We start from the raw sequence: 25,284 nt of genomic DNA on the forward strand, positions 1-25,284 counted from the left end.
GCATCATCACACAGCTCCCTTATTTTAAGGATCAGGAACAGAGTACCAATAATGGCCAAGTGGGCCTTCACTGACAATGAGGGAATAAGGTGGGTTTCCTGACTTTAACCTCCTATTCCGACAAGGCCAGTTGGGTTGAAATTGGGGCCTCTGTTTATTGAATAATAATTGGACTTTGTAGCCTTGAAGTGACACAGTGAACTTCTTCTTGGCAGTAGGATATTACCTCATGCTTTTTAGCAAGTGACAACACACGAGATCATGCTATAATGCTGCTGTTGATATAAAATAGTCTATTAGCCAACTTACTATGTGGAAGCCCCAAGGAAACCTACTGGCATTTTTCAAACGTTGAGGTCAAGCACTTCTCTCGATATAATCAAGCCTACAAGCTAAATTATGTCAGGCTCAATTAGAACGGAGCCATCTGTCTCTCAGAACGAAGAGTGATTGCTACAGTAAATGGACCCATGCTTTCAGGACTAAAAGATCATTAGCGAATGTAAAATTAACTCTCTGTTCTGATATAGTGCAACGGAAAGACTAGAATTCTTCAACTCACAAGTTCTGATGAATGGGTGCTGTGAGGAGCTGGTTCTGATGGGTAGGGCTGGATCCTCTGCGAAGTTTTTAATTAACTAATTTGTGGAACTTTTATAGACAGCCAAGTTAGTGTTTACACCCCAACATGAATTTCGAGTCCGAGTGGCAGAGGTATGCCCAGGGTACTGTTAGACAGGGACTCTCATTAAACTTTCTTGTGGTGGTTTTCTGGGCTATTTCATAGAATCCCTACAGTACAGAAGGAGGCCATTCAACCCATCAAGTTGAATGGGTCAAGAGAGAGAGGAGTTTCAGAGAGGAGTTAAGAGTCAACTCCATTGCTTTGGCTTTGTAGTAGGCCAGACTGAGTAAGGATGACAAAATCCTTCCCTGAAGAACATTAATGAACCCCCAACAGCTTGTGATCACAATCTCCATCACTGATACCAGTTTTTTAATTCCAGATTTATTTTGTAAATTGAATTTAAATTGCATCAGCTGCCGGGGTGAGATTTGAACTCATGTCTCTGGATCATTAGTCCAGACCTCCTTTAATTACTAGTCCGCTAACTGTTACAAACCCCGAGAGAACAAAATGCATTGGAGGTAGTACTGACATTGTTTATGGTGAGTGGCAATTTGTGGATCTGTTTTGGGAATGAAGGAAGGTCCATTGGTATTTGTATCAAGTCCTTTTCCAGTGGCCAGGACAGAGTGAGGCTTGATGGCTTGTCCAATGGAGCAGCTGACAATAGTTACATAGAATCCATAGAGTCATAGAATACCTACAGTGCGGAAGGAGACCATTCAGCCCATCAATTCTGCACCGACTTTCTGACAGAGTATCTTATCCAGGTCCTCTCTCCTGCCCTATCCCTCACATTTACATGGCTAATCCATCTAACCTACACAACTTAACACACTAAGGAACTTTTTTTTTTTACCATGGCCAGTCACCTAACTGGCATGTCTTTGGATGACAAGGGAAGGTATTGATTGGGGTGGAGCTGCGGAGTTTCAGGGGCAAAATGTCAGGGGCATTTTGCTATGCTCTGTGGGCAAAAGACTGGCTGTATGAAAAGTGTCATATGGTGCGAACTGCGGTTAAGGGACGGGGGCAGTAAAGGGAGACCACTGTGGACGTTTAAGAGTAGAAATGATTACCTTGATTGCTGAAGATGCAATCTGGATCTCGTGTAGCTTCCGCAATGTGGTCTCTCGGTCTATGAAATAGGAGGCAGCCAGCTGGTGAAGTGTGTCCAAACTGATAGCAGAATTGTTATTGAGATCAGTTTTCCTATTCAACTTCTGTTTGTCCACAAAAATAGTCAGCGATTCTTCCCCTGCACAGGAAAGTAAATGATTAGCAGTTAGAGAGTAACTTTACGATGCTAATGAGGTGGAGACAGCTGTGCGATTTTATAAGACAGAGATGTAACAACAAAGAATGTACTGCTGTTTTCCCCCTGGAATCCAAATTAAAATTCCAAGGCACAGATGTATAACAGTTATCTCTCTCAAAGAAATTTAGCTGGGGTGGGCACTAGGGTAGCATTGGTCACTTTCTATATCTTTTCACTTCCAGTCTCATTTGATCACAAATATCCAATCAAACTGATAGAGCTCCTAGTTCCTGTTTAACCATTAGTCAAAACTGATACCATCAACGGTTGGTTCAATTGCTTAGAACAGAAGTATTTATGTTTACTTACTTGTCTCCACTCAACAATACTACTAGAATTGACCATAGGAAACCATACCCTCCCCTGGGAGAGAACTGAAAATGAGAAGAATAAAATGCTGAGCAAAACATTACTAAATTTCAGGAAGAGAAATTGAGGGAAGTACAGTTCACCCCAGGTAGGTGCGGTAGCCAAGGCGTCAGTCTTTCATCTGTTCATACCCCAGTGCATCAGGGCTTGAGGAATTTGATTTGTGTCACCCATCTCAGACATGTCAATTACAACTCTTGTTAATCCTGGAGGCTACTGCAATTGCGAGCAATGGGAAGTCTCCAGGAGGTAAATTAGTTGAAATCAGCACATCATTGAGGAAACGTGCTATATCAATCAATAAAAACCTATTTCCTATGTCTTTATACAATACTAGGGAGATACCTGGGTCAGGTTAATTAAATCAGGATTGGTACTTTGATCATAAACTGGATGAAGGGACAGCAATTTGGGGCCTGTCCACAGGGACTGGCTGATCTGTTTTTGTCTCAGCGTTAAAGTATCTATTTTAAAAGTCTGGACCAGCTCAATCCCTTAAATTTGAATGAAAAAAAAGGTGAGCCAAGGTTTATAGAGATATTAAATTGCACGTTTACTTTCCATGGATGAAAAACATTGGGAAAATTCTATAGTATTCATTCACTTAATTTAGGTAAATAAATCATTGATCATATAAAGCTGTGCCTTGTCTCAATGATATACCTTCCTATCTTCTATAGGGATAGCAGCATTCATGTGTGATAGTTCAAATATTAGTATTTGGAATAAATGTTGAGATCCCTGGGTCCTGCTATTAGGTATCTTGTGATTACATAGAAAAGGTGAACTTCAGGTTGTCGGGGACATGCAATCTGCTTATGGGGAACAACTGGAAGCAGTAAACCCAAAAGAATACCTCATTTACAACTTTGCCAGTTACCAACTTGTAGGCCACCAACTCAGATTCAGGTCTCCTGCTGAGGAAAAAAAACACAAAATCTGAAGGTGCTTTGAGGAAGGAGAGTTATTCCCCACGCATTACAGAAGCGGAGAAGCACAATGAGCAAGTTGCCATGGGTATTTTTGGTTTATTTGTTCAGGGGATGCAGATGTTGCTGGCTTGGTCAGCATTTATTGCCCATTCTTAATTGCCCCCGAGAAGATGTGGGTGTGTTGCTTTGTTGAACCACTGCAAACCATGTGGTGTCGGTACACTCATAGTAATGTTACAGAGAGTGTGGTGATTGTCCCTTTAAGGGCAACACCGCAGAGCAAGGGTCACCTGGCTTGGGTGATCAAACAGGACTCAGAGTGGGGACTCACCCATGGGGAAGGGTTCTCCTAGGCAGAGGCATTTTAGAACAAGCTGCAAACATGCTGCTGCTCTTGAAGATCACTAAATCGATCCCTTTTTGTTCACTAATGAAAAGTTAAAGTTCATTTATTAGTGTCACAAATAGGCTTACATTAACACTGCAAAGAAGTTACTGTGAAAATCCCCTAGTTGCCAGACTCCGGCGCCTGGTCAGGTACAATGAGGGAGAATTCAGCATGGCTAATCCACCTAACCAGCACATCGTTTGGACTGTGGGAGGAATTCGGAGCACCTGGGGAAAACCCACACAGACACCGGGAGAACGTGCAGACTTTGCACAGACAGTGACCCAAGCTGGGGTCTACGGCGCTGTGAGGCAGCAGAGCTAACCATGGTGCCACTGTGAAGTCTCTAAATGGGCATTATTACAAAAGGAAATCCAGGATTTTGACCCTGCAAAAGTGAATAATAAAAAGTACCCTCCTCATATACTCTAAACTATAAATTAGTTAAGTATATCCCTCAGTACAATATACTAGAATAATTATATTTGTTTGCAATGGCAGCTGTAAGCATGAGAATATTTTGAATTGGCTGTTAGGGTGTTTTACCTCCAAGTGTTCCAGATAGTAGAAAGTGAGTCCCATACTTCTTGATCAGGTTATCAATTATCTGTTGTGGACTTGGTCTCCGTCCTAACAAACGTATATTCCGGATAAATTCTGGAGCTAGGGGCAAATCTGAGCCCAAAAAATCTCTTCTTTCCACGGCCAGATTATTCACCTTCCATCGACCAAACTCTCTGTCAACAGAAACACACACATCATAAAAAAGGGATAAACCAACCTTGCAAAGGAGAAATTGCAGGTAACAAAACATTGCAATGTTCCATGGAGCTCAACAGATTTGCACAAACTGCAGCCCAGCAAACGGTTTTTGAAAGAATTATTTTATCACAAACGATGCCACAGAGTGGCAACGAGTTCCACATGAGGGAGATCTCACAAAGACAAACCTGAACTCTGGCTCCATACTCTACCATTGCCCAATTTAGCAAGTGAGATAATGATGACCTAGATCTTGTGGTTGACAATGAAGTGGAGGTGTACAACACTGACTGCGTTTAAAATTAGGCCACTACCTTCCACACAGGCCTCAGTTGGAACTAGCTCTCCAAGCTGCAACGTGAATCTATTGGTGAGGTGAGAAGGGAAGACTCATGATGGGGCACAATTCTTGGTGAAGCTTCATTTCCTTTAATGTCACCTTGAGGTCTGTTTTCGGCTCAATGACAGATAAGTTTTTAATTATTTTAAAAATGTTTTCTTTGATCTATTTCTAATTCTGTGTTCCCCAGACTGGTATCCTACTGCCCCTCTGCCCCTACTCCCACCTTACCATCAGGAGCCCTCACTGTATCCCCCCAGCACATCCCCCCATTCTCCCCCCACCCACCTATCCAGCGGCTCTGCTCACTCCCAGTTTTGCTAATCCTCACTACTACCTCCACCAAGGCTCTGTTTACAGCTGCCCTAACCCCGTCACATCTCCCCGTTGTGCTCGCTAGCCTCTGGCTGGGCTCATCCATCCTAGTCATGATGTAGAGGTGCTGGCGTTGGACTGGGGTAAACACAATAAAAAGTCTCACCTTTCTCTGATCAGAACCTTCCACACATCTGACGAAGGAACACCGTTTCCGAAAGCTTGTGGGATTACTATCAAATAAACTGGTTGGACTTAAACCTGGTGTTGTGAGACTTCTTGCTGTGCTCATCCACCCTACCCAGACACCCCAGGTTCTGTTCACCACCCTGACCTCCACCACCCTCCAGCTCCCACGACTCTGAACATTTCCAGCACTGTCTGTTTCATTTCAAATTTCCAGTGTTCACAATATGTTTGCTTTTGTATCATTAGATTATATTCTGTTCAAATTCAATTTTTCCTTTGAAACTTATTTGAAGTATATGTTTATGGTAAAAGTATTCTAAAGCAATATAACACAGCTGTTCAGTTACCTCTGACTACACTGGATATTAACTATAAGGAATTCATATCCGACCACATTCTTTTCTAAATTCATTTTTATCATGAGGTCAAACTGAACACTTTATGAAAAACTATGGGTAAAGGCTGTCGATCTTTTTTTTGCTTTATTCTTTCATGGGATGTGTGTTGTCACTGGCTGGAGCAGCATTTGCTGCCATCCCTAATTGCCCTTGGATTGAGTGGTTTGCTAAGCCATTTCAGAGGGCAGTTAAGGGTCAACACCATTTCTGTGGGTCTGGAATCACAAGTATGCCAGACTCGGTAAGGATGGGTCTGGAGTCACATGTATGCCAGGCCGGATCAGGATGAATCTGGATCATATGTATGACCGACCAGATGAGGATCAGATGGATATTAGGGGACCAGTTTTTTTTATGACAATTGAAGATAGTTTATAGTCACCATCACTGAGACTAACTTTATATTCCAGATTTATTAGCCCAACTCAAATTTCACAAGCTGCTGTGGTGAGATTTGAACCCATGCCTCCAGAGAATTAACTGGGTCTCCAGATTACTAGTCCAGTGTCACTACTACCATGCACTGTCTCCCTCATTGTGATGCTTGTGAGTCAACCGCCCACACTCTATCGGGCATTAAGCCGTTTTCCAAACCTGCAACTGAGATTGAAGCTGAAAAGGTCAACAAACAGAGAAGGATGAATCCTCCCCTTAGAGTTGGCAATATCGGTAAAAGAGAAGGATACGCCATGGGTTAGTGATGGAGAACTTCAATAAAAGAAGGGACCATATTGCAATTGAGCTGATAATGTCAAATGAAGAGGCTCTGGAACAGAAAGCAAGACTTTAATTAGGAATTGATTGAGAGGAGTTTATCACAGCATGCTGATGTCAATGCTCAGCTAGCGAGTGCCGAGACATAAAGGAATGGTCAATATCGATATATAAATAATGGATCTGCTTTTCATGTGAACAGAGATTCTTAGTGGGGGTAGCTAAATTGCTAATTCAAAGGAACAGTTCACTTAGATTTTGGAAGCCATTCGACAAATTTTTACACGAGATACAAATAAAATTCACGTTTTGTGGAACATTTGGCAAATTAGTAAATTGCACTGAAAACTGGTTCTATGATCTAGAAGGTGATTCTAACAGAGAAAGTCCTTTGTCGACAGGAATATCTGGTCAGGTTACGCAGGACAGTCTATTGCTCACATTATTAATAAATGAAGATTGCTTAAAATGCATTGCAAATGAGGAGCTGCATGAACAAACCTCAGCACAATTTACAAAGTGATCTCAAATCAGTTGAACTGGCGAGGTAAGAAGTGATGGTCAGAATCCACTGACCGATTCATACCCACGTTAGACAGCCAGTGACTTTTCAACTCAGAGCCATAGTACACCAGAGAACCTGCCCATCACATCACACCTTTTCTCAGACACAGCCACTCAGCCTACTGTCCAAACAATAGGCATAAGCCGTCTGCCCATCTAAGCTGTATCTTCTGTCAAGCACATTAGGTTTTGCATCTGATTCTTTGACAAAGCCTTAAGTGACTATTGACAAAGTTGTGCTGTAGATTGAGTTACCTTCAGCTCCAACAAGGAGAGATAAAAAATTAGTTAAGGGCAATGGGCCATAAAGTAGCTCGCCAACATACATTTAGTAAGAATAAGCAATAGAGTTTGACTTGCAGTCTTCATTGTCTTAAAAGGTCAAAGTAATTTGTTTATTTACAATTATTGAAGGAAGTTTTTTTCCCTCCATTAGGTAGTAATTCATTGGGGATTTATACATAACTTTCAGGAAGGTGTTTGGGGCACGTGTTCCCCAACTGCAAAAAATTATGAAAAATTGCTGATTTTTCCTCAAGTAAATAGCAACAGGATTAGGCAATTTAATTAGCTTATAGCTGATCTGTATCTTAACTCCATTTAGCTGCTTTTGATCCATATCCCTTGATTCTTTTGCCCAACATCTTTCTGTATACCAAACTTGAACACGTCAATTGTTCCAGCATCCACAGACTTTGGGAAGAGAACATTTCAAATGTTCATTGTTTTCTCTGTGACTTCAATCTTAAGTGACCTAACTCCAACTTAAGTTTGTGCCTCCATATTCTGGATTCCTTCTGGCAGTGAAAATAGACTTTCAATCTCTGTCAAAGTTCTCTATTATTTTAAATCACTTCATTATTTCATTTCTTGGGCAAGGGGGTTAACAGAAGTGTTGGGTTTAATATATGGTTGAATGAGCACTGGAGCTCATTGGAGCAGCATTTGCTTGAACCACATAGGAAGCCTCAAAAACAGGCCAGGTTTGAGGATACATTGGCAGAATTTTACCATCTTGCCTGTCACAGGAATCATAGCGGGTGGAACAGGAAGTTTGACGGACTATGCAAAGGTCCTTTGACCTTGGACGGGAATTTCTGGCCTTGGGCGAGTGTGGTCAGAAAATCCTGCCCATAATGTTTTGCTCAGAAGAAAGAGGAAACAGACTGAATTTTCCAATCAGAATTTTGGTTGTGAAACAAACAAAAATTTGTGCATTCAATCCAAAGGCTTTTTGCTGAACAGTAATTGAGGCGCTACAGAATTACTTCAGCATACTTCTGTATTTGCTGCATCTTTTTTGTGTTTCAAAGTACAATTGAAACCTAAATAATGATTTCAGCTGTCTCAGCCTGCGCATTTCTTGTAAATCTGGCAATGGGCATTATTTTTAACAGGTGTTATAATGCAACCCATGTTAATTGCTGCACAAACCAAAACCCAAAGAGAAACTTGATCCACGTATCACAATTTTTTTTGTATTCTGACAATGAGAAAAAAAGTTTATGGAATTCAAAACCACAAATTCCAGTAACACTTTTGAGATTTTAAACTTAAATGAGAACATTTCTTACAAAAAAAAACTTGAACATACAAGATTATTAAAATTTGCTTCACAGAACAATTCTCAACAGAACTTTTACTTGGTTAGACACACAAAACATCCTTTAGGGACCGCTCCCTTATCGATATTTAACTACAAAATTCCAGTAATATTACCACAAGGTAAACGCACTGTTGCTGGAGGAAATGTATGGCACAGGACTTCTCAAGCTTACTTCCACTCTGCTTTGGAAATTCAAGAAACTTCAAAAACAAAACCCTGTTTTCTAAAAAACACACTCTTCTGGCTTTACTGGAACGGCCGCTTCATATTTTGAACCAGAACAGTTCTTTTCCCAACACAGAGCTGTACCCCAGAAGGCCTCATATTGCCACCACACCACAGAGCTCAACACCTCTCCTTAAATATCCATTTTCACTTTCAACTTCAATTCCATTGTCCTTAGCACCTTTTTGAATTAAACTTTCCCAACAATCTGTCTTCAGTTTAATTAAATTAATTTCACATACACTCGCATGCATGCATGCAGACACAGATACATACACGTGTGCATGCCTGTGCACATGGACACATGCACACACACACACATACACACACACACGCCTGCTTCACAGAATATTACAACATACTCCCAAAATATTGAAAATAAGAGCATATCACACAACCAGCTGAAGTTCATTCAAGTGAAAATTTATCTCCTCAGGTACTCATTTCTGCAAGGGAAAAGTGCAGAAAAGGTACATTTCCCGGGTAATGGAAGACAAGTACTGCTCACAGGAACTGCAGTACTTGTTCCTGTGAGCAGGAGGTAGTTTTTATATGGAAAAAGTACAACATTCTGTAACTTCTTTTCAGTCAGAGCTATTCAACCCTCAACTTTATATTATGCCATGAACCACACACAGAGGCAAAGAAGAAGGATAATTACTTGAACAGATGGAAGAGTAAATATGCAGCTCTACTATCATCATTAACAACTTAATTTATTTTGTCCCAATGCAAATTCTGCCCCCCAGGGCCATCTGTCACTTGTTTTTCGTTTTGCTCTCACTGAGCGCTAACCTTTGTTCTCCTATTAACATATTCTGCTATCTTACCTTTATGCCACTAAAAGCACCTTCTATAGTCCTGAACACTATGATTAACACTTCCTTTATCTTGTGCCCCAAACATCTTTGTGCAATCTTCCTTAGCTCCCACCTATCACTGATGTTGTATTTCTCTCTACCTCCTCTCAGACAGTACAAAATCCATCACATTTCTTCCTCTCTAACTCTGAAGAAGAGTCATACGGGCTTGAAATGATAACTCTGTCTCTCTCTACACAGATGCTGCCAGGCCTGCTGGGAATATCCAGCATTTTCAGTTTTATTTCAGATTTCCAGTGTCCACAAATTTAGCTTCTTTAAAAAAAAAACAAATTCAGTTTGTCACCAAGTCCTAAACTTCTCAGTGATGTAATAGGGAGACAATCATTGGGTAGGTTTGAAAATCATCTAGGATTCTTGGAGAGAGCTGATTGATTGGTGACAAATTGTCTGACAGGAAGGCTTCTTTCTGCACTTCCCTGGTCAGTTCACTCTTCAACAATACTATATTGCATATTTTCACTCATGCCATTCAAATTCACAATATTCCATAGATTTCATGACTGTTTAGTCAAAAATAAAAAGACTTTTGAGAACAGTGGCACAGTGGTTAGCACTGGTGCCTCACAGCACCAGGGACCCGGGTTCAATTCCCGGCTTAGGTAAATGTCTACGTGGAGTTTGCATGTTCTCCCACTGACTGCGTGGGTTTCATCCGGTTGCTCTGGTTTCCTCCCATTGTCCAAAGATGGGCAAGTTAGGTTAATTGATCATGCTAAATTGCACCTTAGTGTCAGGGGGACTAGCTAGAGTAGATACATAGGGTTATGGGAATAGGGTTTGTTGGGATTGTGGTTGGTGCAGACTCAGTGGGCCAAATCGCCTCCTTCTGAACTGCAGGATTCTATGATACTATTAAATGGCAAAAAAAGATACATCAGAATTAATCTCAGGTACAATTAACATTTTCAGGGATTTCATAGAATCACTACAGTTCCAAAGGCCCATTAAGCCTGCACTGACAACAATCCCACCCAGGCCCTATGCCCATAATCCCACATATTTATCTTGCTAAGGGGCAATTTAGCATGGCCAATCAACCTAACCCGCACATGTTCGATTTAGTTCCTCCCTGTGGGTATGAAGATAATGCTGCATTCTCAATTTTTGCCCACATTCATATTTTTCAAAAAGAGATGAATGGAGCAAGATACAGTCCTTTACACTAATAGATGCATCAGTGTAGCAGAAGCAGCTCCAGGGCTCTCTAGATGAACAGATGGATTTTTATTGCAACTTGCAGGGTGGAGGGAAAGAGAATGTGACAATCGTCATTCAAGTTCTCAAAAATAATTAAATGCTAAACATGAACCCAAAGACAGTCCCTTCATGCATCTTAATACTTATTGCCTGTTGATGCAAAGCTCACAGGCACTTTCCTGGTATAACCCATATGCAGCATTTTGTACTGAGTAGCATACAGGAAGAAAATTAAGTCATGTTAAACTTAGTTAACAAAATGCTAAAATTGATAACAGCAAGAAACTGCCCAGTTCCAAGTTCAATCTTCCTTTAAAAAGACGCGTGAATAAATTCACAAAATGAGATTATGCCCTTTGCCCAGTGACATAAAATGGAGCGATATTAGCTGGTAGACAACAAGTTTGCACCGCATGCCTGGACATTTTTCAAATAGGCTTGAAGGTTCTTGTAATTATGAGTTTGGGAATCATATTGTGCACAACTCAATGAATATTCAATGTATTAAGAGCATTTTTTTTCTCTTGGCTACTTTATAAGTGGCTGTTTTATGTTTAAGATTGCTGCAATGAGAAGACTGGGTATTGGACTTGGTTTTAATGGCTGCTCCAGAAATTTTATGAGATGTAAGGGCATTGAATAAAGGGCACCTTCATCTCAGAAATGGCCTGCTATCGTCAAGGTTTCTTGCTTTACAGGACAGACATTTCTGAATAATTTTGTGAAGCAAAATATCCCAGTACTACAAATTGTACCATGATTAAAACGAAAGTTGAACGTGAATTCAATGTGACATATGAAGTCAAAAGAAAATAAATGAATGTTCCTTAAACTGGATGGTGTTTTGCCCCTGACAATTTGTCTGGTTTAACTTAATGAAATGTTCCTTACAATTCCAAAAGGTACCCGTTCTTCTTTTTGTTACTCCCATTGGACTAGCCAGCCCCAAATTAAAGCATATTCCTCACTGCATCGCACACTAACATTTTCCACTGTCATTAGTCAATCCAAGAGAATACTCCCTCTTGGATTTGGCCATACACCAGATTCCTTAATTAACAAGATAGAATGGAATTGTGGGAATTGTACAGCATTTCCATCCACTGCTCAACTACCGGCATTTAGTCATCCATTACAGTCCTGACCTTTTGAGTGTCCTGCACTCTTTCTCTGCCTCAAGGTCTTGCAGCAAGTATACAAAGATCACAGACACACAGCTAAATTTCATAATGTGAAGTATTCTGGACTTTGTTAAGGGAGGCTTATAGAAGAAGATTATGCTGAACTTATACAAGGCACCTCAAGACCTCAACTAGAACAGTTATGGACACCACACTATAGGAAATGTGTGAATGCATTGGAGTGAGTACAGAAGAGATTTATAAGAATGGTTCCAGGGATGAGAAATTTCAGTTATGAGAGTAGGTTGGAGAGGATGAACCTGAGGGAATATTTTCTTGGATTGACTAATGACAATGGAAATAATCAGTGTGAGATGAAGTTAGGAAGAGATTGGATAGATATGATCAAAATCATAAGGAGGCTGGACAGAGTAGATAGGGAAAAACATTTCTAATTTGTAAATGGATCAAGAACACAATGACACAGATTTAAGAGTGATTTACAAAAGAAGCAAATGTGTTGTGAGAAAAGGTTTGTTCACACAACAAGTGATTCGGGTTGGGAATGCATTACCTGGAAGTGTGATGGGGGCAGGTTCAATTGAGGTATTCAGGAGGACATTAGGTGATTACTTGATTAGAAATAATGTGCAGGGTTATGGGGAAATGGCAGGGGAATGACACTAGATCATGATGCTTGTTTGGAGAACTGGTGCAGACATAATGGGCTGAATGGCCTCTTCCTACACCATAATGATTTGTACAGGTGGTCCTTAAAAACCAGTGCATTGATTCAGCTTCCAAATGTATGCTAATGATACTGAGCTCTTTTTAATTCCATTCTGCACATCCATTATCTTTGTGCTGACAGATTGTATAAAGTCTGCTTTAGTTTCCTTCAGTTAGATAGTAGGAAAATCAAAGCTGTTGTCTGTGATATCCACTGTACAGTAGTAGGAGTTGGTTATTGAGTCATCAAGTCTGCTCCAGCATTGAATGAAGTCACAGCTCACTTGTGTCCTAACTCCATCCGCCTGACTTGGTTCTCTAATCCTTAACAGACCAGACTATGTCCTTTTTTTGCCACCAAATACACAGCCCTCCCTGGCCATTCTCTCAGCTTAAGTGAGACTGCTTACGCGCTATCTGATCATGAGCTGTGCTTCTGATACCATTCTCAGTATCACAACCGTCTCTGCAACATCTGTTATACACTCTAGCTCAGCCCAGCCACGGAAGAAACACTCATCCGCAGCTCTGTCATTTTCAGACAGGAGATCTGGACAAGAATTGGTTAATATGCATGCTACTGACTTCACTAATGTACTGAATTATTGAAGCAGCATAGGAAGTGGTCCATTCTTTCCTACAGCACCATTCTAATCAAAGACAGCTCCCACCTGACATGTTATTCTTCTCTGAGATTTGAACTTGGGATAGCTTAGCATTCACCCATTGAGACAGAATTGAAGTTTGGTTTGATGACCTTAATAAGTAGATTAAGATTTTGAGAAAACGGAAAGATGCTTTCATTTTCATTGGAGACAATGAATGGAAGACTGAAACATTTCCCTGCAGATTGAAGATGTAAAATAATTAAAAGTTAATGTTTATTTATTAGTTACGAGTAAGGCTTATATTAACACTGCAATGATGTTTCTGTGAAATTCTCCAATTCACCACACTCCAGGGCCTGTTCGGGTCAATGCACCTAACCAGCACATCTTTCACACTGTGGGAGGAAACCAGAGCACCCAGAAGAAACCCATGCAGACATGGGGAAAACATGCAAACACCACACAGTCAATGACCCAATTCAGGAATTGAACCCCGGTCCCTGCTGCTGTGAGCAGCAGTGCTAACTATTGTGCCACTGCATTGCCCAACTCGTAAACAAGACAGGGTCTGCTCACCATAAATCAACATTGTACAAAGGAACAGTAGCTCAGAAAGGCATAAAAAGTGGGAGATTACAATGAGGACTTGGATTCAGAAGGTTCGTTCAACCTGAAAACTAAGCTTAGAATTACAGTGTGGGTGGAGTCCTCAACCATTATCTATGATTGTTGTCCCCTAGTTAAGTGTTGTATGTAGGAAATGTTCAATAAACTATGAACGTTTGACTTTAATATATTAAGAAAGTTAAAGATTTTGTTGAGTAGATATAACCTCATAAACAAAATCTATTCACTGATGGTTGGCACCCCAGAGCTTGGCTTTTATTGTGTTAATGTATCTAAAAACAGGACTGAAGGGTTACAATACAATTTCCCCAGTTTTTTGAGCCTTCAAACAACTTTCAGTACTTGCATGTTACAGTAAACTGCTTCAAAGCCAATGCTGAAATAAAAGCTAACCTCTGTAAGAATTTAGAGAACTCTATCCTTCACCTTCAAGGACCAGAATTTGTGTTGGACACGGTTCAATGCAAAATCCATCTGAATGGATTAAGAGCTTCTCCAAAAAGGAATCTAAAGGGTAAAGGGCCTGATGCCCAAGGAATGGATATGTGATCACATCAACTGCACCATCCAAGGTTATCCCAAACAGCCACCTTATCCAGGAAATAGCACAAACCATTAATCAAAACCATAGGTGTCAAGTACAAAGGCAGCATGTAAACTGTATTATTATGCCTGCTATTTGAAGCAGATGAAATAGCTGTTCAAACCTCCTTCTAATGATAGTGTGCACTTCATCCCTTTTCAGCTCGCTAAATCTTTAGGCAAAACTGACCAGACCATATGCACTTTCTCTCTCCCTCTCTGAATCAATACTGAGATGTTGACAGAGCAGTAATCCCTTGGTTCTGATTAATCAGACAATCAGCATGCTGGTTACCTTGTATTCCAGGGTTCATAGAATCCCTACAGTGCAAAAGGAGGCCATTCAGGCCATCAAGCCTGCATGAGCAACAATCCCACCCAGGTCCTATCCCCATAACCCCACATATATACCCTGCTAGTCCCTCTGACACTAAGGGGCAATTTAGCACAGCCAATTCACCTAACCTGCACATCTTTGGCCTGTGGGAGGAAACCGGGGCACTCGGAAGAATTCCATGCAGACACAGGGAGAATGTGCAAACTCCACAGAGAATTACCCGAGAGCAGAATTGAACACGGATCCCAGGTGCTATGAGGTTGTAGTGGTAATCACTATACCACCCTGAAGTGGAGACTTTTGGGAATCACCTTAGCTATTTCTACTGGCACTGTGAGTGCTGCAACAACATGCAAATGAATTAGTAAAGCGAGGGAGATTTTGAATGCCCCTGAACTGCAAAAGGAGGAGAAATTATTTGGCAAAGTTTGGGATTTAATCTGAATTATTGCAAGTTAATGTTTTAGGATGCGTGAGGCAGAGCTAGGAATTACTCTTGATCATTTCCAACAGGATTGCCACGCAAGTTTACAGGAACATGAAGGGTAATGCTGGTGATAATGCATACCCACATCATGATAATGTAGTTAAGCAGCCTTCTGTTTCCCAACAAGTTTTTCAATTATTGGATCCTTTCTAATTAGTTCTGCGTTGTAACATTCCTACTTAAAGTGAAAGTCGTACGTGTCCAAATTGTGGAAACTTTTATTTCTTTCCTAATAATTTATGTAACACTTTACCAACACAGTGTTTGAAACTGCCTCTAAATTTTAACTGAAAGATGAATAACTTGAATAGCCTTGAGGCTGTATAATCTGGATCTCATTGCTATTGTAGCAACATCATTCCAAGGTGGTTAAAGCTGGAAAATAAACATGTTATGCAGCATTTTGACAAGATGTGCAGAGTAGACAAAGAGGAGGAGTAGCCATGAGAGGAAAATGATGATATAAGAACAATAGTAGCCAAGGGTCTTAATTGGCTGTGAACACCAAGAACTGGAATCAGTATGCACAATAATAAGGAACAGAAAACATAGTTACACTGTTGGACAGAGCATTAAGAAAGAAATAATTGGAGCTGGTAACAAAAGGCAGTGTAATTACAAGTGGCCACAAGTTCAAGGTAAGAGGGGAAAGGTTCAGTAGAGATGTGCCGCGGAAGTTTTTTTACACAGAGTGGTGAGGGCCTGGAACGCACTGCCAAGTGAGATGGTTGAGGCAGTCATATTAGTGACATTTAAAATTTATCTGGATAGGCACATGAACAGATGGGGAATAAAGAGAAACAGGGAGTTGGTCTACACAGGATATTATGATCGACGCAGGCTTGGAGGGCTGAAGGGCCTGTTCCTGTGCTGTATTGTTCTTCGTTCTTTAATAATCATAGGGGAGATTAATCTTCATATTGGCAAGACAAATCAAAGTGACAAAAGTAGCCTGGAAGGTGGGTTTGTAACCTCTCTTTGCACCAATTTCCTGAAACAATACATGTTGGAACCTGCTCTGAAGAAGGTTCATCCACACTTGAAATATTGGCTCGATTTATTCTCCACAGATGTTGTCAGGCCTGCTGAGATTTCCCAGCATTTTCTCTTTTTGTTTCAGATTTCAGCATCTGCAGTATTTTGCTTTAAACATTCTGGAACCAACTTGGGATAAAGCTATTTTAGTTAAGCAGAAGTGTGAGCAGGAGTAGGCCATTCAGCCCCTCGAACCTGCTCCACTATTCAATAAGATCACGGCTGATCTGACTGTGGCTCTAATTCTAACCTGCCTGTCCCCCATAACCTTTGACTTCTCTACAGTTCAGAAATCCATTTAATTCAGTCTTGAATATTCAAAGATCCATCCTCCACTGCTTTATGTGAATAAAAATTCCAAAGACCAATGACTCCCTCAGACAAAAAGTTCCTCCTCAAATAGTGGCAGACCCCTTATTTTGAAAATGTACCCTATTTCTGGATTCCCACGCGAGAGGAAGAGACTTCTCAAAATCTACTCTGTCGAGCCCCCTTACAATTTTATATGTTTCAATAAGATCACCGTCCATTCCTCTGAAATCCTTATCCCCAAGCTGCTCAACCTTTCCTCATAAAACAGTCCCTTCATCCCAGAAATCAGCCTTGTGAACCTTCTCTAAACTGCTTCCAAAGCAAGCATATCCTTTCTCCAAGTGCAATCTGCACCAACATTCTGCACGGTTGTAGCAACACATCTCTACTTTTATACTCCATCCCTTTACAAGAAAAGTCAACTTTCCATTTGCCTTTCTAATTTGTTGCTGTCTCTGCATGCTAACCTTTTTATGATTCATGTATAAGGAGGTCTAATATTGTGTCAAGAGGCAGGATTATTTCATAGTCTTACACTGAATGATGCACTATGAAAAAGTGATAATAATGCAATTGAATTCTATACTGAGTACAGGGAACAGGTAGCTAATACTGACTGGGTAAATAAAGGCATAGATCTCACTCATCATGGAGAAACTAAATCTATTTCTTTGATCCAGCTTGTGGTCACCCTCTCTTAATTTCCCCCTCCATGGTTCAGCAAGTCCCTTCAATTCTCTGAAAGTCTGCAGTTCGAAACAAATGTTGAAACATATTTGAATTAACGATAATGTCTCTAAACTTTGCAGACGACAGCTTGAGATCTTCCTTCTGCTTCCGCATTTCCAACCTGGCCAACTCCAAAGAAGAATTATTGATGCACTCCACAGATTATTTTCTTCATGATTTACTCATAAGGCAATGCTAAGAGGAGAACTTAAAATGCATTCTAGATGTAATGTCCATTGAAACAGATTCCATCGAGCTATGAATGAAGAGTGGCACCAATTCAACGATTGTCATCTCTTATTTAACTACCAATAAGACATCATTAGTCTCAGCTACGAGCGAGATAAAGGGATATCTTTATACTTCAGTACATGTGTCATAGACACCTACTGTGGGTTGAGAGCCAGAATTTCAATATTGCCCAATGTGCTCTGTTGCCTGAGAGGGGCCATTATCTCTCTTATCAGATTCTGTGCTGAATAACACTGCCTGATGATAGTGCCATCAATCAAGCAGGCAGTTGGTGAACATTGAAGGTAACAACATTGGAGGTGAATTATGTTCTTTATCCACTGTCTTACTACATAAAATATAGCTTGAACAGTGACAGTTGAGCAACTTATTAACATCCTGTTCTTGGCTGTCCAAAGCTGTGAATGCATAAAACTAGATTGTGCACAGAAGCAGACCCAGTTACTGTGAAAGCCGGGTTTAAGCCCTTTCAAGCTGGCATCACATCTCACACCCTCACGCATTCAACCCTGTCAGCCAGGGTAGGAAGAAGTCAAGGAGGGGAGGAAGAATGCCAAGAGAGGATTGAATACAAATTAAAAGCTAAGGATGAGGACAATGGGAACAAGGATGTGAAGAGTGAAGCAGTAAAAGGGAAGGAATGTGAGAAGAGCAGTGACAATGACGAACAGAATGAAGGCTGATGATAGCTGAGGATAATGCTTTGCAAGAATGATGATGGACAATGATGGACGAGGCTTTGAAGATGACAGTGATCAAGGATGGTGAATGCTAAGGATGATAGCAAGTGAGGATGACGGCAAAAGGGACAACCAGGGGAGTAGTAAAGAGGGAGAGGACAAGAAAGGGAAAGAGAGGCAGAGAAATGAGGATGGCACAAAAGAAAAGGATGATCAAGAGGAGGAAGAGGAAAATTAGGATAGTGAAGAGGAGGAATATGATGAAAAGCTTGAGGAACAAGAATGATGAAGAGGAGGGTGCCAAAATTGAGAATAATGACAAGAATGAAGGTTGGTGGTTAAAGAAGTGAGGGCAACTCTTCTCAAAAGAATGATAAAATCCCTACAGTGGAGATCATTCGGTCCATCAAATCTGCACCGACCACGATCCCACCCAGGCTCTATTCCCATAAATCCGCACGTTTACCTTGCTAACTCCCCTGCCACTAGGGTCAACTTAGCATGGCCAATTAATCTAACCCCCACATCTTTGGACTGTGGGAGGAAACTGGAGCATCTGGAGGAAGCCCACATAGACACGGGAGGAAGTGCAAACTCCACAAAGAAAGTGACCCGAGGCCAGAATTGAACCTGGGTCCCTGGCGCTGTGAGGCAGCAGTGCTATCCCAAAAGTCTCTAATGAACAGCGAGAGGAGAATAAGATTCAGGAGAGGACACGGTGGGGGGTAGGGGGGGTGGGGGGGGGAGCAGTTTTCTGCTAGCGTTCATCATGGGCAAAAATGCTAACACCAGCAGAAAATCCCTCAAGACTGCAGGAGTGAGAATCTTGGCAATGAAATTTCATTCTCAGATTTTCCCCACCTCTTGTTTATGGTGTAACAATGCTTCCCACTCCCCTTTACCTCATGTGGATTAATGTATACAGATTAACATTGACTCAAAGCACTGCCCCAGCATATGATCGGCTGGAATTTTACCGGCCCGCCTGCCATGTGAATGGGCTCCAGCGAAGGGTGGACCATGGGAAGGTCCGTTGACCTCAAGTGGGATTTTATGGTTTCAGGACAAGTGAGGCCATAAAATCCCGTCCATCATTTCAGGTAAGAATTCTCCACATCAGTGAGGTTCACAACAAGTACTGAAAAGCGCAAAGAATCAAACGGTAGCATTAGAGAAGATTTTAAAATGAGGTAGGTACAAACTCAATAGGGGCAGACTCTTTCCAGTAATGGAGGTATTAAGAACAGGGGCCAGAACAAGAAGATTAACCATAACAGATTTAGAATAGAGTCCTTTTTTAAGTTTATTTATTAGTGTCACAAGTTGGCTTACATTAACACCACAGTGAAGTTACTGTGAAAATCCCCTAGCCTCCACACTCTGGCACCTGTTCAGGTTCACTGAGGGAGGATTTCGCATGGCCAGTGCACCGAACCAGCATATCTTTTGGATTGTGAGAGGAAGCTGGAGCACCCGGAGGAAACCCACGCAGACACGGGGAGAACATGCAGACTCCACACAGACAGTGACCCGTGCTGGGTCCCTGACACTGTGAGGCAGCAGTGCCAACCACTGTGTCACGGCGCTGGCAAAAACTTATTTCAGCAGGAATTTGTAAGGTTAAGGAATCAAAGTTTTGTTATTCATTTGGACAGAAACATTTGGAATTTTCTACCCAACCCCACCGCCTCCCCCTCCCCCCACCCCCACCCCCCAATAGTACGTTTTGTAACCGCACAAGCAGCTCATCATTGTCTGATTTATTGGCCACACCACTGGCTACAGGGTTTCCTTGTTGTTCGGTGGGATTTGCTGCCACCGGGACTGGAAAATCCCACTGGCGGGAACAGCCAGAAAATTCCAGCTTGTGACTACGTTCAAGAATAAATCCCTATTGGTAAAACAAAGGCCAACTCTGAATCACTTCAGTTGTCATATTTTACAGCAAGTCAACATATGAGATACAGCTCCCTTTTTACTCTGCAGCAAGTTACCACACGGCAATTCATGTGTGACCTATACTGTGTGCTGTAGACATGCAAGGGTTCAAGCTTTCTGACAGTGGCAGCACAGCTACTTTCTTGCACTTGTCACACCATGCTCACACTCATTGGCACAATTTCCCCTTCATTCTGAAAGTACTGTAACACTTTTCCAAGGAAAATGTTTGCACGCAAATTAATCAATTGCAGGAAACATGAAATTCCTTCCAATACTTACTGGGATAGATTCTAAGTTGTGCTGGCTGTTTCATTCCCAAAAGCTTCTGTGGTGCCTGGTATGAGGTACAGCCTTTGTCTGGCTCGATCCAGGTCACCTGAGGCACACAGTATATGACCAAAATGGGTGGAAAGGCTACTTCCAAGTCACAGGTTTCCCCATGCCCGGTAGGGGAATCTGCTAGGTAACAGTGCACCTAACAGAATAAGGCACACACCAGTTTTCTGGTCCGTGCAACTGGCATCCATCTAAGGCTCTAGGTTTTCTTCAGCCCATTGGTGGTTTCAAGTCAATTTTTAGAAAAATGTCCCAATTTAGAGTGAGCATCCTCCAGTGGCTAAAATCTCTTTTTTATTCAGACACGAAACATGGATGTTGCTGGCTGGTCAGCATTTATTGCCCATCCCTAGTTGCCCTTGGAGGGCAATTGAGAGTCAACCACATTGCTGTGTCTCTGGAGTCACATGTAGGCCAGACTGGGTAAGGACAGCAGATTTCCTTCCCTAAAGGACGTTAGATGTACCTTTCTGACAATCGGCAATGGTTTCATGGCCATCAGTAGATTCTTAATTCCAGATTTTTTATTATTGAATTTAAATTCCACCATCTGCCATGGTGAGATTTGAAACTGGGCCCCCAGAACATTAGCTGACTTGCTGGATTAATAGTCAAGTGAGAATACCACTCGGCCATCTCCCTCCTAGAAGGTATCGAGGATGCACCTCTGAAAGTCTAGGCGCCAGCCATTGAAAATTTAACTTCCCCTTGACCCTGCACACACCCTGGCCTTATAAACCAGGCTGTGAGTCAGTTACAGCCCCCAAGGTGTATTCTATTCTGAAAAGTTAGTTTGTGAAGGACGAATCTTTATTCAGTGTGGCTTGTTCACAAAGTGAAACACCATGAGTACACACCTTCTGGCTCAACAGAATTTTCACAATGTCACTTTATATCTGTTCAAGTTAGTGCCCCCCAACTGCACATAATTAAATACAATTGATATATAATTAATAATGCCCTGAATACATCCATTCTCTGTCCCAATTTCTTGCTACAGAAGCTCCATCTATAAAACACCCTTGGGGCTGTTGCCTAAGCTTTCAATTCCAAAACAGTATTGATCCTTTTAACTGTTGTAATGAAATATCCAGTATTAAAAACCAGTAGTTTCTTTTTTTTATTAAAACTTCAATGCATTAAAGGTTCTTATTGAAGCCAGTTGGAAGCTCAAAGTGAAAGAAAATCTCTCCCCATGTCCCTTGAACAAAATTAAACTAAATTGATGGATTGTTACTGTGTTGAACAATTTATAACATTCAAACTCAGAATGTCTTTTGTTTGTTCGAGTCATAGAATCCCTATAGTGCAGAAAGAGGCTGTTCAGCCCATTGGGTCTGCACCAATCTTTGAAAAAGTATCACACTCATACTCTCCCCTCCACCCAATCCATATAACTCCACACACTTATCATGGCTAATTCACCTAACCTACATATCTTTGGATGTGGGAGGAAACCAGAGCACCCAGAAGAAACCCACGCAAACATGGGAAGAACGTGCAAACTCTACACAGTCGAAATGTCAGGATCGAACCTGGGTCCCTCACACTGTGAAGCTAACCACTGTGGTATTGTGCTAGTACAAGCTGCATTTAGACTCAAAGCAGGAAATTTTGAGAGAACTGAGGTTACAATATTATGCCATGTCAATAAGAGGAGGAATGATACTCCCCAGAGGGAATTAGGGAACACAGTGAGAAGACAGCAATATAGAATTAAGATCAACTGGAAGCGGGATAAGCTTTCACAATCTTTTCTATCCTCCTGTCTTTTGGAAGTTTCTTCTATTGCTGAAGTTCCAAATCTGACCCCTAATGTCCAAAAAGTCAGTTGACCACTGTTGAAATGTTGGAAAGTTGCTATAATTAGCCTTGTTGATCCCGAGCTTGGGAAGGAAGGGTGGTATTGGTGAATGAGGCAGTTGGGGGGAGTGGGGTGCACTCAGGTTTACAGCTCCTGATCACCTTTTATTGGATTTGTTTGAAAAGTGCACACAAGTGGCTGCTAAACAGATATGGCATTGAGCTTAGCTGCGGCGTGCAGTTGATTTTTTCATTCCTTTCACTGTCTGAACTCACATTTGAGAAACAGCTTCTTGTGCGATAAACCATAATTCCTTGGGAACTGCATTCTGGTGTGAGCCAGTATTTTCAAACTAGGGGGGAGGGTTACACAAAGTGGGAAATCTAATCCTGCTGTGGTAATGGGAAGGGACAATGAGAGCGAGAGGGAAGATAAAAGGATCATTTTTGCCCATGGCAAAACTGAAAATCCCAGAGTGACTGGAGCCATCCTAGGAACCAGAATATTCCGCTGTCTGAACTCCAGACAGTTCTGACCATGTTTTTTAGGTTTGGTAGAACACATCTGTGCAAAGGCTTAAAATCGTAAAATAAATCGCAAGATTGGCTCAGATGAAGAAGCTCTTTCAGTCCATTTTATCTTCCACAAAGCCAGGTCTACAATCTTCCCACTGCAGCTTTTTCCTTTGACAAAGAGGGTCAATATGAAGGTGTGAACAAAGCTCTTTTCAATATTTCAAGGCAATCCTCCACTGGAGTGCCAGCCTAGATTATACACTCATATCCATGTGTCGTCTTGAACCCACAGCCCTCTGGCTCTGAGGCAGCAGCCTTGTCAACAGAGTTCAGCTAATATTCAAATAAATGGAAGCAATTAAGGGAAAGCAAAGCACTTGTCTTTGATGTTACTAACTATTATCAGTCTGTGCCAATTTCCATACAATTTAATGGAGTATGCATAATGACGTTATGCACTTGGACCCAGTTATCCACGGACATTCGGTCTACTTGTAAATGACATGGTCACAGTGCAACATGTTGGCTACAGCAATGGCTGGCTTACAAGTCAGATAACCCTCAGGACACAAGCTGTTTAAATATGGTTCTTTTTTTGGGTACTCTACTAATGTGGATCCAACCCTCTCAGGACTTTGCAAAATTGCAGCAGGTTTAAATTCCTATTAACTTAACTAGATTCAGAAAAAATACACAAACTGTGCCAAACTATCACAGGAGTAATGCTGTCATCAGCATGCAATGTCTGGTTCTTCAGCCAACATGGTGATGTGGAGAATGTTTTAATTTGCTCACTTAATTCTTTACACGTCAATTCTCATAAAGCAAGATCAAACAGTAATCTGAATATCAGTGTTCATGCTTATGCCTGTTTTACAGACACCCATACTTTGTATTATGCAAACAACACAATGAAGATCTACTGAATTTTAATCCTTTTATAATTTCCAAGCAAACACCCTGCCCACGCCATAAAAGATAATAACTGGCTGTAGAGATGCATTTCACATCTGTCCTCTACAGTTCTCGTTCCACAATGGCCCCTTCACTGTCTCATTTTTTTCCCTGGGCTCTGACTTCCTACAATCTTTCATAATCCTCCTACTCTCCACACTACCTGTAGCTTTGTAAGATTTAATTCAGCCTTTCTCCTGTGTGTAGGGGAATGAGACCTCCTCTATCTGCCACTCCCATCAGCAATCTTAATGTTTGTGCTGGGCATACTTTGGCTCCAACTAGGTAGAATCTTCCTACTGCCACATGAAGAAGGTGAGACCAGGGGGGATATCTGAGAAAAGACTCATTGAGTCAGTCCTTGCCACCAGGCAGTGTCCCTGAAGACAAGTCAGCATGTAGAGCTGGCAGCAATGGGTAGCTAATCTACATAATTAAATGCCTGTTGGTGAGATGGTTGGGGATGGTTGGATGAACTCCCCCAATGCCCACCCTATCCAGTGAGGGCAAAGTCCAATAGGCGCCAAGAGGCAGCACGCCAGTGGTTGCCCTAGGGAACCTGAGAGGTCTCCTGTAGTAGGCATCCCACTCGAGTCATCAATGGACCCCACTAACCATCCTGTAGAAAGGTTTCTCCTCAATAGACTTAACAGCTATGAACAGAAAGGTACCTTTATTGAGATCTAACCTCTTGAGAGGGTGCCTCAAGACAAAACTCTTCCTCTGCAGTCTCAGGGACTAACCCAGCACCTTTAATTGGACAGTGAGTCTGGAGGCTGCCTCAGGGAAGATCACACAGGGAGCCTGCTGACAGGTAGATCTGGAAATGGTCTTGCCTGCTACTCATAGCAGAAAATTCCATTTTAAAACAATGGGCGGGCTTTTTCAACCCTTCCCACTGGCGGGATCTTCTAGTCCTGCTGAAGGTGAGCCTCCACGGCAGGTTCCCAGTGGCAAGGCAGGCGAGCCATTCAAAATGGTATAAACATTGGTGAACCCGAAAGACCATATCACCAACCAATGGTGACCCATCGCCGCCACCAGACAACATGCTGGAAGGGGCTGGAAAATCCCAGCCAATAGATTAAAATAGAAAGTTGTCACATAAAAGCCAGAGCCAAATGAAACCAATAGTCACAGTATAGATTGTTAAGTTGAAGGTTTTCTCCGCTCCAAGAGATATCAACTCATTGTGTGGTTGAACACACAGGTACCAGTCGGCTGCTGCATTCATGTAAGTATGCTCGTTTTGAATGTAGTTTGTTAGTGAAGTCCAGCTATTAGGCCATGAAAAAGTTTGCAATTGAGATGAATGTGTTCTCAACCAATTTTCAGGTACACACATTGGGTAAAATTGGGAAGGAAAAATAATTCAGAGTGGGTGGCATTTTACAGCCTCACCCAGG

The 25,284-nt window shown here is 41.7% G+C and overlaps 1 protein-coding gene across 2 annotated transcripts in view; it reads right to left on the bottom strand.

Annotated features, from left to right (window-relative positions):
- LOC145347947 (BMP/retinoic acid-inducible neural-specific protein 3-like) overlaps positions 1-25,284 on the bottom strand; it is a 171,864-nt gene that overhangs the window by 82,212 nt on the left and 64,368 nt on the right. For both annotated transcript variants that reach the window (XM_080195938.1, XM_080195937.1), the window contains exons 3-4: positions 4,182-4,372; positions 1,708-1,886 (exon numbers count right to left, since the gene is read on the bottom strand). In XM_080195938.1, the coding sequence (XP_080052064.1) occupies positions 1,708-1,886; positions 4,182-4,372 (370 nt within the window). The remainder of the gene's footprint in view (positions 1-1,707; positions 1,887-4,181; positions 4,373-25,284) is intronic.

This window comes from Carcharhinus amblyrhynchos, chromosome 9 (genome assembly GCF_965287045.1).
Source record: "Carcharhinus amblyrhynchos chromosome 9, sCarAmb.v2.hapA, whole genome shotgun sequence".
NCBI classification, from domain to species: Eukaryota; Metazoa; Chordata; class Chondrichthyes; order Carcharhiniformes; family Carcharhinidae; genus Carcharhinus; species Carcharhinus amblyrhynchos.